Source organism: Varroa jacobsoni, unplaced genomic scaffold (assembly GCF_002532875.2).
Source record: "Varroa jacobsoni isolate VJ856 unplaced genomic scaffold, vjacob_1.0 scaffold_618, whole genome shotgun sequence".
Taxonomy (NCBI): Eukaryota; Metazoa; Arthropoda; class Arachnida; order Mesostigmata; family Varroidae; genus Varroa; species Varroa jacobsoni.
The window spans coordinates 39,864-58,493 of NW_019213520.1; the positions used below are offsets into that span (position 1 = coordinate 39,864).

General features: G+C 38.8%; 2 protein-coding genes across 4 annotated transcripts; both read left to right on the forward strand.

The window, feature by feature from the left end:
* Positions 1 to 231: 231 nt before the first annotated feature.
* Positions 232 to 15,696, forward strand: LOC111261959 (uncharacterized). 3 transcript variants are annotated; one of them, XM_022835883.2, is made up of 5 exons: positions 232 to 451; positions 1,333 to 1,511; positions 1,794 to 1,862; positions 2,844 to 2,928; positions 14,580 to 15,696. In XM_022835883.2, the coding sequence occupies exons 2-5, from the start codon at positions 1,353 to 1,355 to the stop codon at positions 14,717 to 14,719; spliced, it is 453 nt and encodes a 150-aa protein (XP_022691618.1). In that variant the 5' UTR covers positions 232 to 451; positions 1,333 to 1,352; the 3' UTR covers positions 14,720 to 15,696. The 3 variants fall into 3 exon arrangements, with proteins under 3 accessions (XP_022691618.1, XP_022691612.2, XP_022691617.1); XM_022835877.2 differs by lacking the exon at positions 14,580 to 15,696 and adding an exon at positions 3,853 to 4,180 and having other exon boundaries at positions 241 to 451; XM_022835882.2 differs by lacking the exon at positions 14,580 to 15,696 and adding an exon at positions 3,853 to 4,180 and having other exon boundaries at positions 249 to 424.
* LOC147753256 (protein FRA10AC1) lies at positions 4,828 to 6,189 on the forward strand. The gene has a single exon (XM_086968909.1). It carries the CDS (start codon positions 5,107 to 5,109, stop codon positions 6,160 to 6,162), a length of 1,056 nt encoding a protein of 351 aa, XP_086825035.1. The 5' UTR covers positions 4,828 to 5,106; the 3' UTR covers positions 6,163 to 6,189.
* Positions 15,697 to 18,630: the final 2,934 nt, after the last annotated feature.

The window sequence follows — 18,630 nt, forward strand, 5'->3', positions numbered from 1 at the left end:
ATGCATGTATCAAAGTATTCGATTTCGACAGTGATACTTAGTGGCCATTGCATCGCACTGGCGACGAACGCTTTTGGGATTTTCGACTCTTTTGATGTATATATATATATATATATATATACTCAAGAATAGCCGAGACTAGATGGCACAGATTTTGCTCTCTCTCCGTTGATATAAGACTGTCTTCCTTTTTGTGATGCTTGCTCGAAAGAGCGTTTCCTTTGCGAGAAAGAAGTGCGCCTGGCTGGACCTGAATTTTCAAGAAAGCTGCTAAAAAAGAAAGGTAGACAAGGAAGCTCTGTGTTTACCAGCTCCAGCAGTTCAAAACGCTTTACAAGTACCGGCTTGCTAAAACTTAACACGAACGTAAATTCGGCACATTAATCAAATAACATCGCCAATACGATCAGATCTCGTCGCATCGGTGTGTACCTAAGTATTGACAAAGAAGGTTAGTGAAAAAACAGCACAGTTTTAAAAATCCGAATAGTTTTAAATCTATACAAAAGTCTCATAAATAGAGTCAACTCAGAAGCATTTTGTCGTATTGGTCGATTTTATCAAACGGCGTGCGAGCTCAGATTTGCTAACATTTTCAACTGAGTGCTTGAAGCATTGAACTAGGATCCTTCTATTTGCGAGGTAGTATTCTGAGCGTAGAAAGTATGAATTTGGTACGTAATATTGGAAAATGTAAAATATGCCTTCTTTGACTTATTGTACTCGTGTGACCATAAATTTCCTGCACCATTAAACACGAGCCGCAAGTAGCCGGGGCAAGCGCTTTCTACGTCAGTGCCACGTTCGCTCTTCCCAGGATACAGGATTGCATCCTTAATAGTTGACATTGTAGCAATTTTATCGTGCGTCGATGTACATTAGAAATTGATGTAAGTGGGTTTGCGGCTCAAATTCAAAATGTAATGAAACTGTTTTTACTGCAAACGTCTGCTGGAGGGTTTCTGTTCCAGCAGCACAGGCGTTTGTTAAGTTCTATTATTACATATATACGAATTTGGGTCGCGGAGAACACTATTGTAGTTCTAGGTAAGTCTAAATGTCATAAATAACCTATATGGATGCTCAGCTTTTCGGTTTTTGCTAATTAGACATGGAAAACTAGTAACGATACTGGCCACGGTCCCTGGATAGCCAAAGGCTGAGGTGAATCTTATAGATATAGGTTTATTAGTGGGCAGCACGGGTATGTATCGAGATACTGTGCATGAAAAATGCTGCCCGGACATTTAGACATGCTATTCTATTTTTGAACCCAAACTGCTGCCGTAGAGTGACACGTATAACTTAGTCGTTATCACAACACTTTGCTAGGGTGTCATCGCTGCCACTTCATGAGTATGTGGGCCAAGAGTCTGTTTATAACGATCCCAGTCCTCAAGCTTATTTTCCTATTGGCGTTGTCAATAAACATTGAGGGAGCTGGCGCTTTTCGGTGCTACGTGTGCAACTCGAACAACGATGTATCCTGCTCGTTGTCGCCGCCACCAAAGGTATCATTATTGTTATTGATAATAATGCATCTTATACAATGAATGAAAAATGTTCTCATTAATAAAAGTGCTGTTAGCACCATTGTCAGCTGGTTCCTACATATAGTCTTCACTATTTTTAGGCAAATCTTTTTCTGATTTTCTTGAAGAACTCTGGTACTCTTAAAGAAAAAATCCTTTACTCCCTAAAAATATAATGAAGGCAGATGCCTGCCTTCTAATGAGAAGTTCAAGTAAGTATGAAGTATCAATTGAACATCGTTTGGATGAAATATGTTTCAGAACCTTATACAAGACTGTAACCAGCTACAAAACGTAGACAACAAAACGTACAGCCTCTGTCGCCTGATGGTAAGTTCCTGTTCCTCGGCTTTATATAAATGGCCCAATGTAAAGTATGTGGAAGTTACGCGGAGGGCAAAGAGCTTCATGCTGGAAGCAAACTTATGTGTTTGCATCGTCACTACAATCGCAATGAAGTATGATTTCAATATAATTAGTATTAAATATCTCTATGCATATGTGCTGCTCAAACTGTTAGTCGCAACAAGAGTACAGATGCATAGTCTATTGGTTGCGATGCAGTGTCGAGCTCGCGTAAACAGCAACGGAGAGAATCGAGCTGACGAACAGTTCATGACGCATCCGTTTCTTTAAATCGGGTATTCCATTTGTAGTTGAGCTATACAATCTGTGACACATAGATTTTGTGCGAGTTTCTCTCTTGGAGACGCCAAATGCTTCACTTGCTGCAGATAGTGGATTGTTATTCGCCACACACAGCTCTACACAAATGTCTGCCGTAGCAAAAGGAGCTTGCAGGACCCTGTAGTGACAATACGCTTTGCTTTGACAGTACTACCTAGCCCGATAGTCTGTTAGTAGCTCGAAGTAAGTTCAACGTATTCAACGTAATTGTTAGAATATCACAGACGCGGTGTTTAGATGTGCTCGTTTAACTAGCGTCTCAAATACGAGTAAACTTTCTCCCGAAAATCGAATTCGAGCCAATCTAATTGCGTAGGCGTCGCTCAAATCGCCATTACCTGTGAAGAAAGTAGCGCTTTATTATGAACTGAAAAGGATGGTCGTCCAAGCTGTTCGATTGGACCTAGCATTTAGGTCTCAGCTTCAAACGTGCTTACTGCGCTCGTTCCTATCAGAAAGCACATGTCCACAATGAGAATCTTCTAAACTTTTTCCCGGAGGGCGATCAAATTTATTCGGTGCCACATAGACAAGGTATAGCTACATAATTTTATCTCACATTTATTAACCACTACTGCCTTCCTGTAGGAGTCATTAGCCAAACAGTTGTCCACTAATTTTCAGGTTGTTGAGGTGGAGGAACGAAGAACTGTTGATCGCCGTTGTGGGTGGATTCAACATCATGACAGAGACAGCTGCGTAAACGAGCGTAAGTAGCGAAGTTGCAAATAGGAATTCGCGAGAAAATTCATTAAGACTGATCTTTTTAGACATCTGCTTGACATTTCTGCCAATAATCCTCGGCTTTAATTGAGTCACACCATAACGATTTACGATTATAGATAATAATAATTAGATTTCTTTAAAGATATTTTTATGATAATTACTATAGCATGGTAATATGCACTTTAGCTGTTTCCAGCATTTTCTTTTTGAACATCAGCTTCAGTTTTGTGTTGTCCCGCTCCAGCTTTTTAGGTGCAGGTTTGGATATATATAGGCGTTTTACATGTTCAAGACACATTCGCCATTTCGATCGATTGCTTGGGCAGCAGATAATGATGCTCCAAACTATATTTGTGTTTTTTTTCAAATAAAGGCTTCATTCAGATAGATGCATCGGAGTAAAAGCTATTATTATGTAACTGGAAATGGTTTTTTTGACAGAACTCAAAAAGATCAATTTCACCCTGCCCAGTGCCAAAATGATGCCACAGGAATCCGTGAAGCGACAAAGATAGGTTCAGGTCCTTGCCACCGTTGGAAAGTAAATGGACCGGCGTTATTATTTCTAACATACAGCGTGTTATTTGTCCGTGCACTAAGTCATTTCGTAAAGAGTTTCTGCTAAAGAAGCCAGCACCTGCCATATTGTCCAAACTCACGGACATCGTAATTCAGCAAATATCGTTGATAACGAGGACACAGTTAAACAAAACAGTGTTTAAAGTATCCACTTTGACGTAAAGTACTCCGTTTGTCAGCGCCTATTAATTACTTCATATTATTCTGGCATTGTGATTGTGGTTTTGGTGGCGATACCTATAGCATTCGTAACAAACAAAACGACTCCAAGGAGATTTACCTTATTTCGGCTAAGATTTGAGTGTTTTGTTGAACGTTTCAATTTTAGCCCGTGTCGATATAAAGGCGATTAACTGTGAGTGCCGCACAGAGGAGTGTAATGCAGGTTTTTCGAAGAGCGCCGATGCTCTTGTGTTACTCGGATGTACTACTGCCGTCTATCTTGTGGCGTCGATCTTTAAGCGATTCTGAATTTTTTTTCTCTATTGACTGCGGGGAATGTTAACAGCAACTTACGGCATCTTACATAAATGCTCAGCTTGAATAAAACAATGCCAATAAGTTATAGCTTCAAAAATTACTGAGAAATTGATAGAAAACCCTCTTGTATTTGGGTGCGTTTATAAAAATAAACATCAAGCAAATAGGTAAAAGTACCCTGTCGTAGTTGTCTACTTATCCATATATACGACATTAGTTCAAATATTTAACCTAAATGTACAGCCCCGTTAAGAGCGTCGTGATGGCGGACTATGAGGTACTAATCTACTCGGTTGTATTTGCCCATAGAGGGATGGCGCCGTTAGTAATCTTCAGTCTGCATACAGTTGTTTTACGTTAGAATTAGTAGAAACTCCCTAAGCACTTGCAAGAATAGATCGTGCACCCAATCCTGGTGCGAGCACTGATTACACACTAAGACAATCCAGATAACTGGGAACTCCCTACTTCCCCAAAAAATCTTAATTAATTGTAAATGAGCCTATAACTCTCCTTAACTGCGCATAAAATGACATTTAAATACTATAAAATTTGTGTTCACAATAAAAGTCAATATTAAACAAATATTCCAATGTTGCAATATTGTGGTTGGGAAAAAAATAGCTGGTCGACGTGGGAGGATGTTTCGTGCAATATCCAATATATCTATGCCTGAAACTAAAGGTGTATGTATGGAGCATTCTAATAAATACAAAATTTTTAATGTACATATTCGGTTAGTTGGTAACAAAGTCACTATTATGTTATGAGCGAGCGATACGTTCAACCTGGAGCAGACGACCTAGCTCTGTTTGTCAACAAATCACAACCGCAATCGAGCAGTAAGCCAGTGCTGTCACCTGGACATTTCTTTAGTGGAGTTTAATGAAACGCAACTGTTTCTATTAACAAATCAGTTCTTTTCACACCTACTCACCATTTAATTGAACAAGGCCAAACAAAGACCTTCGACGCAAGCTATTACTATAGTGAATGTGACACCCAGGCCGCCCCCTACGCTACGTCGAGTGGCCGCAGTAACGGCTTCGGCTGTTCAGTTACGACTCGTTCTTATAGTTCCATAGGTTCTTAATGTGAGACTATGTCAGAATTCGAGTACAACGATAACCTCGTGCCTTGTACGGGAAACGACTATGATTCGTCGTTCGAAAGCGATACATATAAATTGCACAAGTCAAACAGAAATATTAAGGCTACTGATGAGTTCCAACAACCCGTTCACGGTTTTACTGCATCATCGAGTGCACATGCAGGCCACGATCAAATAAAAGGACACAAGAGCCAGTTTTGTAGCGAACAATCGCGAGCCGAAAAACGGCGTGAAAGGTACGCCATCCTCGCGCTCGACGCCTACAGTCGTCATAAGAAACTCGTCAATGACTATTTGCTTTGCTACAAAGGACAGACTGCCCACTTAAAGCGTGACATATGTAGAGATAAAAATGATGGCGACGTTTTACGAGAGAATCATCGCTTTCTGTGGGACGATGAGTGTACAACTTCAGATCTTACATGGGGCCAAAGACTAGCCAAGAAATACTATGACAAGTTATTTAAAGAGTACTGTGTAACGGATTTACGATTCTACAAGAAAAACAAGATCGCCTTCCGGTGGCGTACCGAACAGGAAGTCGTCGTTGGAAAAGGACAATTTAGTTGTGGCGAAAAGAATTGCATAAACGATGCTGACCTCCGGAGTTGGGAGGTTAATTTTGCCTATGTGGAGCAAAATGAACGGAAGAATGCGCTCGTTAAAATTCGCCTTTGTCCTGACTGTTCCTATAAACTGAATTACCGAACACAACGGAAGGAAGTGACGAAGAAGCGGAAACGCAAGATTGAACAACAGCTAAGTAAAATGAGAAAGATAGAAAAAAAAGGAAATAAGAAGCGTCGGCAAAGCAAACCGAAAAAAATAAAAAAAAAGCAAAGTCGGTCGCTTAGGGACGAGGACTCGTCTTCAGATAGCTCAGGTGGATTTCCATCTGAAGACGAAAAAGCTAACCTTGACAATGTTAAGGTTATCGAAGAAAAACATGTAGATAATGACAATCCATGGGCAAAGCCAGTTCAAATTCAGGAAGAATCGAATTTAGACGACGAGTTTGACTTATTTCTGGATGAAATGTTTTTGTAAATAAATAAACTCGTTATGTAATATAAAGAGTATTCGCTGTCATTTACTGTTTAAAGTAATGTTTATTTACAGTTTTCAGCAAGTAACGCAATTTATCTTTCTTCTTTACTGCCATGGATATATAAAGCTCTGTTGGACTCGAAACAATAATCAAGTGTTGATATACTTCAACACACACTTGTTTGTCACTTTTTTGTAACACGATTTCGATATTTAGATGTAAAATAATAAGAGGTTTCTAGCTGTGCTTTCGCGTTCCTTCGGTAATGCGGGCAAGCAAAACGCAGTCATTATAATATACAATAAGCCCTGTGATGTTTACAATTTCGAACTCATTGGCAACGCTACCACTGTTTAACTACAATTGAATATAATTTTCATTGACCCAGAATTTATTTACTTAAAAATTAATTGATACACGATGTATTAGGATGAGTTAGGCAGAGCTAAGTGAGTTGGCAAGTGATCTGTGTTGTTTGAAATAAAATGGTTTTAAAAGCACTGTTTTGATTACGGAATACTTTGGACTAATCAATTAACAAGCTTTACGGCAGATACGCTGTATACTTACATCGACTTCAATCAATTTGTTTTTTCAATCAACAAATCAATTTACTAAATGTTCCAAAAAAAGTAGATTCGAAAAATAATTTCGACAAAACGCTATAATGGCATCAAAGTTTATTTTAGCATTTCATCACAGTATAACCAAATAACTTCTACCAATTTATGGGTTGTTTCTGGATCTTAGTTCTAAGAACTTCATCCGTGGAGTTAGGTAGTTTTTACAACCGTCCACTACTGCACTTTCGCGTTATGCGTCCGTTGTTAGTACGACCACGTTTATCTTTTTCCCTTCATAATATAACAGAAAGCGTAGAATAGCGATAGCGATACAATAGTACAATACCAGTCATAACACATATGTTACGTTACAGCCTGTTGTTCTAACTTCTTTTATGACTTGACTAGCTAAGCAGAAGTCGCCGAAGTTGACTGGTGCATGATGCTTAGGAATATGTATTTCTCAGGAGCACATGGTTTAACACTAATAGCTTGTTTATTTAAACGAAATCTGTTTCTATTGGTTGAATACAATTTTGCCGCTTTGCTTATTTTCAAACAACATAGTGTTTATGATACTGTTGGCAAAAACGATAGCGGTAGTAGGGCAAACGAAGAAATCTGTTTTAAAATGCATAATCAACCCAGAGTGGAGTACCCAACAGATCAAAAGAATGGCAAATTGGATATCCCGATTCATTCATTTGAAACAACAATAAAGCTTTTGAAGACTTTGAGATATTCTTCTATTTTTAATCAGCCTAAAGCTTATAAAACTGTACAGACGGTTTTGCGGCCGTCAATAGGAAAGTATGAATATTCACCTTTAGTTTAAAGGTTGGAACTGAGAGGTAGAAGTGCTTCTTAGGCGATGGAGGTAGACCGCAATGGAGTCTTGCTGCGAATCATGCAACATATTGTTGTAAACAGAACGCTTGGTACATACTAACAATTCAAGATCTTATTATTATTTTGTATTGTTTAGTTGGATTTTGGCCGACGCCTGAGAGATTAATCCCATATGCGTAGGTATTTAAAAATCAACCGTAGTTAGATGACAAGACAGTGCGGGCTGAAGCTATAGCAGTTTAAGTTGTATCTACCTATTCACATACACAATAACTAACTTGAGTTACTTCAGGTTTATTTAAATAATATTAAAACAGTCAGTGATGACATCGACATTGACCGGTTAAGGGTTCGAGGGTCTAAATTATAGCGTTTAGCAACAGTGTGTACAATGAAAGTAATTAGTACCTGGTAAAGGTCTGTAGACGACAATGTATCAGCCGCTTGGTATGTCCTCAGGATGCCAAGGTTAGACGCTGTATTGCAGCATCTATTAGGAATGCGGGAACAGCGTGACAGATCACACAACGCCGCGTAGTAACCCCTAACATGAATACTCGTTGATTCAGTTTGGCCTTCTTTTTTCAACTGTTTTTTTTCGCTTGATTAATATAGTTGATTTCAATGTTTTCTAGTGTTTCTTTTGTGTCTGATATAGGCGCTTATAACGTTGTGTTATTTTTGTCGACAAATGGAAAAATCGATCCTCCAAAAATCGAATATGGTCATCCAGCAGTTCAGGCGGATCATTGAAATTTAAATTGCACAAGTTAAAAATGGGTAAGGGAATCAACTCTGTCGTTGCCAAGGCATATCTATTAGGAGCAGGCTGAATTATGTTTAAAATATTACTAATTCCAGCCTTCTAGGTGAAATGACGATGAAAACTATGTTGAGTACATTATTTGAACTATTTGAATATGTATACAATTGTTTTCATCCATTAAAAAGATATTTTTGCTTAGAAAGAATTTTGGACGTCAGTATTACTTTATAGGATGTTTAAAGGATGTCTTCCTACTGTACAATGTCTAAAGAGTCATTCAGTATTACCACAAGCTACTACACATGCTTCACCGGATTTTGTAAGCACAGTTTCGATGGTAAGAGGAGTATGGTTAGCAAAAAACCTTTCTTGGAAAAAAATTGGATTAGGTATGTTATTGAAAACTGCCTAAGTATAGTTAATAGGACTTATATGTCAATCGCTTTTCGTGTGTATAGCAAATTATCCATATGAATATTTCTTATCTCACACCTACAGCGAAAACTACCACAGAAGTGAATTTAGGAGCGCAAGTCGTTTAATTATCTCTCCTGGCTTCGGTTCATTTGGACCAATCACTATGACGGTAAACTCTTCTAGCTCCGGCGGGTTCTTCACAGCGTGGCCGAAAACACACAGCTACATGCGAAAATAAAGTTCCGTCCGAAGACACGCCTGGCAACTGGAGTTACGAATTTGGAACCGCAAATGTTCCAACCTCAAGCAGTTCGCTATACCCGCATATATTAACCGAAATACCGATTCCTGTTAAAGTGGATTTTTTCAGCGATCATTCGTCTACTTTGCTATGCAGCAACAGCGAAAACACCATCCGAAAACCTATCTGGCATCAGTGTCCACTTGTAAAATAGAACACTCGTGCGAGATTTTTATCATCATTTCTTAAACTAAAATAACCGTCGTATTTAGAAGTGCGAACAACCGTTTGGGACGCTAAAGACCGTAAAGCACCATCAATTTTTATGACATATACATATGTATTGATTCAATTATGGTTTAATTTACATATATAAAGTGCGACTTATATAATTCAAGCTTAGAACATGTATTGACGCACTACTTATGGTGTCGAAGTTGTTCGCTGAGAAGCGATCGAGCATCATGTAGTATCGAAACACTTCCAGATTAGGATTCTTAGGGTGAACATCAGTCGGACCCAGCACAAGTTCTACGTACGAGAACAGGTCATATTCAAACCAAGACATGATATTGGAGGGATATAGTTGGTTCATTACTTTTTTCATATAGGCTCTAACTGTTCTTTCAATTGAGCTATATATATATATAGCTCGAATGGAAGGTCTTTATCAAATGTATACGTTTTCCTAATTATTACAATTGTGGTCAATGCATTGCTGATAACAATAGGCTATTGATTCGCAAGTTTCAACAAATATTTTATTCGGTGTTCTCGCACATTCGCTATCAACTCTAACTGTTTAAATCTTTGGTGTCGTCGGCTTAGTAACGTAGACTTCAACCTTAAGATGTCCTCACCAGAATAACTCTGCTGGCGTTAGGTGTAGGGAACATTCGAGATGTTTTTCTTACCAAGTAAGTGTTCGCCTAGATCACCATCCCGTTTGGAAGATTTTTATTAAAATATACTGTATATATATTAAAATATACACGATGGTAGTGTGCAGATGGTCTGCTTTGATGGGAATAAAATTCATCATATCCATTATTAAAGTTCTCCAAGCTATTTTCTCCGTATTTCGGTTTGTTCTAAAAATATATGCATATTTCCTTTTGTGTTTACCTTTTCGTTGCCTGATGGCATTTTTATTAGGGTTTACTTCAATACGTAGTATCTACAGGTCACTATTGGATCGCACGCCTCCTGAAGCATTTATTTTAAACTCATTCATTATTCCTATTTACGGGTGGTAAAACTAGAATAACTAGCTGGTGGATTTGGTCAAGCTGAAATTAAAATCGCCTTAATTTTCGAAGACATTGTGCCTTACTTAACTAAAAATTGCTACTAGATGCCCGTACAAGCTCTTAAAGCCAACATGAACTAGTGTGCGCGTAGCCATAGTTAGATTTGTTCTCAAATATACTCAAACTCTTATACTATTATGAATTCAATAGCTTTACTACTTGTTTCATTCCTGCAGACATTGCTCGAATTTCATTCAGTTGTAGTACAAATACGAATGTATGCATTTCATTTGAAAGAATGAGCAGGACCGTGAGGGGGCGAAATGGTCTATGTGAACTGCTAAAGTAATCATTTACCTGCGAAATATTAGTTGAATACGTTTGTTAATACTGCCAATCTACGGTAAATTTGTTTAAGATTTAGATACTTTAAAAAAGGAAATGATTCATTTTTGATGAGTCACGATTCAATTTTAGATTACATATAATTTGTTTGTGAACTGAGCTGATAGCTAAATAGAACAATCGAACGGAGACCTACTCCTACGTTTTTCCTGTTGGCATAAATTGATTGATTCGGCATTTGCGAGAAACGATCAGAGTTCGTAATATCAGCCATTGTTAAATGCAGTTGATACAAAGGATTGGTTCACTGTTGACGCTACGAAGGCTATTCACACAAATTAACTTGCCTGTATTAGGCGATCAGAATGTATCTGAACTTATGCAACAAGTTTTTTTGGCAAGTTTTGGCAAACTTTATTCATTGTACAAAAGTAAACATGTACGATACCGTTTGAGTATTTGTCATGTTGGCGAACACAGCTACGAAAATCGGCTCTGTGCCTATGCATCGAGAAACTCCCGTTGGAGAGCACACAGTCGAGTGTGTCTTTCATGCGTGTTAATGTTAGGAGTTATCGGCCGCGCTGTTGAGGACCATTCGAATAGTCGTCGAAAGCCTGCGCGTTACCGGGGTACAACTGTCGGATATAATCTATCACAATTAGCGTGAAAAAAATATACATTAGGGCACACTGCAGCCATATACCGGGAACGTTCGTAGTGGACTGTATTTTGTTGACATAAAGCTACATCCCTTCAGATGAAAACATTGTTACATCGTAAACAATATTTATTATAGCAATTTTGTCCTTGATCATTCTGAGGTGTTCCTTGATGTTTTCATAAAGATTGCAGCGCAGCCTAAAAATGGCCGGTTGAGCAATTGGTACAATTTGTAAAAACAACTTCTCACTTTGGTTAGTGATTTTATTGTTAAATTTTGCGAGCATTAATCTCTACATAGTGAAAACATTGCCGAAGCATGATAAGTTTTTTCGTATAATTATGAGCGACTCATGAAGGAAATGTCTCTAGAAGAACTTTCTGGGGATCAATGGCGGCTTGATAACTTCCCGCTTCGTCCTTTGTGACATACGTACATAACTGCCCGATTGTACTCATGCTAGACATTTCTTGAAGCACCTGGGTTAAGCTAAAGCGCACACTGACATACACTGAATGGCTATGCAGTGAACGGAATGTTTTTAATAGTACAATTAACTTACCACGACTTCTTAAAGTGTAGCCCATAAATGAGACGCTCCTCAATGTGTCTCGTATATATATGTTCTACGGCTGTTCTCGAAAAAGCCAATGTTTTTAATTATTAAATCTAAAAAATATAGCAAATACAGATATTTACGTAAACCTTTTTACTGCTGATACTCAAAATGCAAATCTAGAAAACGCATCGTGTTGTCTATGTAGAAGTAATGCAAACATCCCGAGGTTCACTAATGTCATGTTTGAACTGCATATAGCATAATCGGGTATTCGAAAATCCTTGGTTATGGCAACTCTTGATCAATCTATTGATTTCCTATTTTCAACCTACATTATTTTAAAAAGGAATATCTAATAGAACAAATCCGTGTGCGTCTGCTAGGTTAAGTTTTTTCTATTTACGCAGGTCATTGAATGCTTCATCTTGTTGGCAATAGGGAGTACAGAATGTTTAGGAAATATCGTCTACATACATACATAAAATGTTGTTAAATTGATAACAAACCAAGAAATTTGACATACATGTACATTATTTTTAAATTAGAAAAAACTACTATGAGTTATTGCATCGCGCACGAGATATCGAAAAGGAGGCTTCTGAACTTCGAGGATTAAGCTTGTCCTGGAACGCAAATAACGCTACATATATAGAAAGATTAATACTAATTAGGGAACTTAAGGTTTGGCTACGCTTCTTATAAGTTTTATCTGAAACGTCAAATATTTTTTTCACTATTGCATTATTTTTAAGATAACATTTTTTTTTTCAATGTAGAAAGATAGGGAATATCATATTCGAATGTTTCAGTCAAAAAAGTCGTGCAAAGCTGACGGACACAAAAGCTTCCTTACTTCACCGAACAAAGTTAGTGATGAAATAACACGTCAGAGGTGTTAAACTAGTAAGTACTAGTACATGTGTTCTTGCTCAATGAGGATTACTGATTTGATTACGTCTGTTCTAAGTAAGAGGCCTGAGCTACTATTTAGCTTCCCTAGCGGAGCTATGAGATTGGATGGCAGTGCGGTTCCGAGCGAGAATAATTATCCGTTCCGATGTAGAATCTTATGGTTAGAACTAAATTTTGCTCAAGTATAGGTTGTCGCAATATATTACAATACATTGCAAATGATGGATTGTGATTAGCCCGACGGAAGATAACATTCCTTTCAAAGGTAGAAATGTTTCCAGGTGCGACGCAGAAATTCCGTGTCGAATGTCAGGATATTATTACTGTTACCAAAAAGCGAGGACAGAGTTTGTATAACCGGTCTTCAGTAACGAGACAACGCCTTAAGCACAGCTAAGCAATAACATGATACTACGGGGTAGCCAAACGATCGCTGCAGGATGGACAAGATTATTCTAATAAGTTACTCTTCATTACTTTTTTGGGCTATACGAAAAAAATCCTGAAACCGATGTGCTGTGTAAAAAAATGAATACGTCTTTGTAACAGCTATAAAGCCACGTCGACCCAACTTATTCGTAAGCAACATCGGGCTAATGTCGACGAGATTTGTTAATTAGATTACAACATGGAAGATGCAAGAAAATGATATCGAAAAAATAAGTAAAGAAAACTTCAATTTGGTCCAGTTGCCGGTTCTTTGAGTCCAGCTATCTCTATTCTTGTCTACACAACATAGATCAGTAAAGCAAGATTACTTTTTTTAAAATTTGTTACACTTTAAGAAAGTAACTTTTGATGACAATTAACACATTCGTTTTTTATAGAAAACAGAAAAGATCGAGCACCCGCGTGATTCCAGGGCACACTGAAAGCCTTTTTTTTTTTGTGTTTTTCGATAATAATATAGATATGGTTTGGCAACTAAACTGGCTGCAGAATTCTGCGAATTATAAGAATGTATGTGTTTAAGCGTGACAAAAACCATTCTTTTCATACGGTTTCTTTGAAAAAATGCGCTTCCAAGACTTGTCATGGAGTAAAGCCGGTTAGAAATACAGGTTTTAGGAAAAAAAACAAGAAAAATGTTGCCGAGTTTATATTTATACAAGATCTGCATGCTAGATACGCGTAATAATGAAGCTTAGATAAAATAGATTTAGGTAGATTAGTTATATTTATAGGGCAAAAGACTCACCAAAGAGCGTCTGTGCACCAGTGATTAGTAGACTGTTTTTTCGGCCTGCGCCCTATTATTAATTAGAGGACTGTTATGGACAATCACACTTTTAGATAGTACTGTCAAAGCATCTTGTTGTTTAAACATTCACTGTTTTATTCCAGCTGGAGCTCAGCTGCTACTATGAATTACTTTTCTATAAGTGATATTTTTTGTGCTCGGTTTGCCCGAATTCAGCAGCACTTAACATTTAAAATAGAAAAAGTGTATGCTTCTACGGACTGTGAAATTACACATAGGTGAGATATCAGTGGCACTGATCAGCTAACGTCTACCTACCCATTTATGGAAAACAGAATTTTTCCTATACGTACGCTTTTCGAAATATTATAATCTAATACAATTGTAGACATTTATGGTGATTTTAATTTTATACTGCTATGCTATGGAGTGTTCTATTTTTTCTACCTTATGAAGCAGCCGAAAAAGAAGCTGCCTAATGCTATCTAATGTTTCTATTTTTACAGACCACGATGTGTATAGTCAACAAAAAATTTGTTCGCGTCCTTTGGCTCTGTTCATTTAACGCAGTTTAGCTACTTCACAGCGTTTAGCCGTCGCCAACACTGGCTATTAAGAGAGTAATAATAGATGGTTGAAATTGTTTCAGTGTCCCCCGTGGGCCTTGATCAATTCATGCCTAACGCCCCGGCTACATATTTGTACCATCTGAAGGGCAACAAGCACGAACGGCAAGGAGATAATTTGTTGTTTGTTATCGATACGGTCGTTAATGGTGGCACTGGTTGACGTTCGTGCGCAACTGTGGACGCAGCGACGGACGAGGTCAGCAACGTGACGCAATCTTTGCCGTAGAAGAACAAAATACTGCATTATATTATAACAACATCTCGCTGGTTTATGGCAGCTGGAGAAGCTTCTTTGCTGAAAATGTCGAAAAACACTTTAATCCGATCAATTCATAAGAGATAGATTGCTAGATATATGTGCGTCGAGTTCGTGTGTACTTGGCCCATATGGTAATACAGTACGATACGTTCATGTTTCGTATATTGAAAAGAGGTATAGAAAAACAACTGTAATCACTCAAATCTACATCTTATTATCTGCATCTATTGCAATTGGTAGTACGGTTATTTCTTCATTACAGTACGCTGATTTATCGACGTATACAAATATATTTTTTGTTTAAGAAAGTACATATAATAGAAAAGAGCTCAGTGCGACATATTTTTTGCAACATTCATGATTAATAGGCTAGTGCTTTAAAACTACTTTGAACATCGAACACTGACAAAGGATGTTTTTCAAGAAGCAAAAAGTCATCGACTTACTTACGGAAAAAATGAAGAAAAGTAGTACACTTTAACACAAGTTTATGGTAGTATAGAATAAGCGACTGTTACAGCCGCTTATCCTATAAGACGAATAAGCGGCCGTTGGCAATGATTTCTTCTACGGTGTCACAGACAAGCAACAAGAACAACAACTAGCTAGGGAGATCAGGTTGGATAACGTTGTCCGCTTACCTCAATTAGACGAGGCATTTGCAAAGGTACCTTTTCTTTTAAATGCTAAAAAAGAACCTTCTAATGGTAGCTCTGCCTCAAGCTTAGATTCATAGAGGTAGACCCCTCTTTCTGTTTGAAAATGTATATCGCTAGAAACAGTAGATCAATTTAATGCTGTCCTGATAATGCTAATTCTGTAAAAATATTTATATGCATCAAATAAAACACCAGCAACTTGCGAAAGGAAGTAGAAAATATTATGATTTCTGTGAAGATTGGAAATTATACGATGGCCTATGAAAATGTAATAAATAAAACATGCATTAAACTAACGAAATGATAGATAGTAGGGTACGCAATGTCAGTTCTTGTCAAAACCTCATATTTGAGCCATTTTATCGAAACAGACGCATCATTTAGAATAGCAATATGTAAGAATTATGGTCACGTAAACCTGTACATCATCCGTCACTGGATGCCTATATATATGTATGCTAGCCTATATGTTAGCTGCTTAAGTACTATAAAACAAATGTGGAACGTTCTGGTTTTCTGTATTAAATTGTCCAGTCAACGCAAGTTTGGACTACAATAGACTACTAGAAAGAACACGATTTAATAATATGACCATTAATGGTAATTGCGGCACTAATACCATTGCAACATTACACGCATCCAATTCAGGTAAGTGCTTTATTGGCCGAGGTGGATAACATGGACATTGAATTGAACTCCCTAGGCGGACGCAACCTGACGGCTTTAACTATTAGATGTCCGCATCTGAAGCTCAATAAACCCACCGGAATCTAGGTGTTGATTGGTGGTCGAAGTGAGAGAGGCAACACTGACCCTGCATTGACGGCCGATTAGACTCGAGCCCTTTCTTTTCGACATTACCAACGACGTTTTTAGCTGATCCCCCTTCACCTCACATTGGCCTCTCTTGCCGACTAGGCCACTCGACCAAATGTCTACTTCAGTGCATGGACCGCCGCATAAATGGGTGCCTGTCTGGATCTCCATGATGTTACGAGTCAACCAATGAGCCTCTCTTACTCCCAAGCAACGATAAGGACGAGTGAGCACAACTGAGACCCAGTTGACTTTCTACAGCACAAGTTCAAATTAGGGCTTGACTACTGATCTCCTCGGTAAGGCAAATATTTAGTTGTTAGTGTGAATTGTCGCAGCAACGCACAGACTTCGCCACTCCGTTAGGCGGTAACACGTTGACGCAGACGTTCACTCACTACAGGAATGGTGCGGGAAAATAAAGTTGAGCGACAACTTTGCCTTGTCGCTTCGAGAGGGAAGCTGAAAAAGAGGGAGAATCGGCGTTGAGAAATGAGGTTGTTTGAGAAAGGCTGAATTCAGTGGGCAAGCCAAGGCAAGCCTACCGGTGTGATTGCCAGCTAACTCCTAGGCTACAGCTATTACATACATTTGCCGATAAGAAGGCTGTAGGCGGTGGCAGAAACACCAAGCTAGCTAGCCAGTTATCTGATCCTTTCCTCTATTCCAGTAGCGAGACAGTAGAGAATATGGTCAAATAGGCACCCCCGGCCTCGGCCCTCGCGACGCCTCTACCGCCAGATCTATGTACCAGATGCCAATGCTGAATTCGCGTCGATGGCTTGCTTTTGTGCAAGGAAAGGCTCTAAATCTAATACTCAACCTTGTGATGGCAAGCATAGCATGGGCAGACAAGAAAGCATAGGTGGGCTTCTGCCTCCTTGGCGCTATCAGCGTCGCTCATCTTATAGGCCTTAGCCCCTCGGTGGAACCTACACATAACAACGATAGGCGTTAATTGGCACCCAAGGGGCTCCTCGCCAGAAAGACCCCATGCCGCGTGTGATCGGTCAGTGGGTGGTTCTCATCGAAGGCTTGCTTGGTTAATCCTTCGAATTGGAGAAAGACGACGATAGATAGAAGACGTTTCCCTGGGCTAACACTGCGTGTCGTTCCTGTATCGTACCCAAATACAACCTCTAACTATGTGCCTCTCGCCACTACCCTCTCCCGTACATTCGCACCTTGAGTTTCCTCTGACCCTCTCTGCTCATCAACAGATGAGCAAGCAGCCAACCAAGCGGATAGGCGGATGGGCTATTGGGCGAACGGCAAGCCAACTTCGATATCCGTTGTCGATCTCTTCTTAGCAAATGCCAACATTGCTTTCGTATCGTAAGTAAAGGGTCTGCAGAACCGTCTAAGCTGGTGAAAGATACTGCTATAGACATATATTGTATCTGTACATTGATCTGAACAAACCTGCCTTTGATTTTAAATGCCTTTCGTACGTGTCACTATGCAGCCAAATAAAAAAAAAAAACTTGCATATAAGTTAGTAGATTTGAAACAGTAGGAAAAATCAAATCCCAGTTACTACTGATTAATCTCTTATAAGCGACCGAACGCACTTTTGCAGGTTCAGCATATCGCCGCCATAGTGGAGCAGGAAGGAAGTTTTATTATGTTACTTTGTAGTTCTCTTTCTATGAATGCAAGGCATCATATGTTTAATGGCTATAATTGGCTAATTTCTCACATACTAGTATCATCATAAGTGTATCCTAGAAGAAAAATGCGACCTTATAATTTAGCGAAGAAAGTCTACCTGACCATCTAAAGTAAGAGAAAATATAGGTTGCGGAATGTAGATGATGGTCCATAGCGCCGGCTGTTAGCGCTCTAAGCGTTTTCAAAAATACGTACATATATATTGTTAAACTGAATCTGAATTTACAAGTGGCACGAGAGCGCGAAACTTGTTTTTCGTTCGCTTTTTGATGCTCTGTTTAATCTGATTTTCCTCTCCGATTGGTCGTTATTACTAGGAGCTGTGTAGCCGTCGACCGCGTTATCACTGACTGATTGGCGTGTCAGAGAAAAAGATACTTCTGCCAAAATAACAGACGCTTATAATACTCAGGCAATAGTAAAGTGCAACACTGGACATCTGTTTATGCAGTAGTTCGAATTAAACGAACAGTAACCGTAATCACTGTTCCGATGATGATTTAGGCTCTACCGTATTATGCAGCAGCGACAGGGATAGGCTTGAATAAGGCTGCCTGCGTTAGATCAGCATATACTTTTGTATAGGGTATTTAGTATTTTGATCGCTTTTGTTTACTAGGCCAAAGCTCCTAGAATAGATACGGGGACCATGACAAACAGTTGGGG

What these genes read in the sequence shown, in the direction of transcription:
- LOC111261959 (XM_022835877.2), top strand. Translation starts at nt 1,353, where the DNA reads ATGAGTATGTGGGCCAAGAGTCTGTTTATAACGATCCCAGTCCTCAAG. An exon ending in CGTTGTCGCCGCCACCAAAG is followed by an intron (nt 1,512 to 1,793) that starts GTATCATTATTG and finishes AATATGTTTCAG; the next exon opens with AACCTTATACAAGACTGTAA. An exon ending in ACAGCCTCTGTCGCCTGATG is followed by an intron (nt 1,863 to 2,843) that starts GTAAGTTCCTGT and finishes ACTAATTTTCAG; the next exon opens with GTTGTTGAGGTGGAGGAACG.
- LOC147753256 (XM_086968909.1), top strand. Translation starts at nt 5,107, where the DNA reads ATGTCAGAATTCGAGTACAACGATAACCTCGTGCCTTGTACGGGAAAC.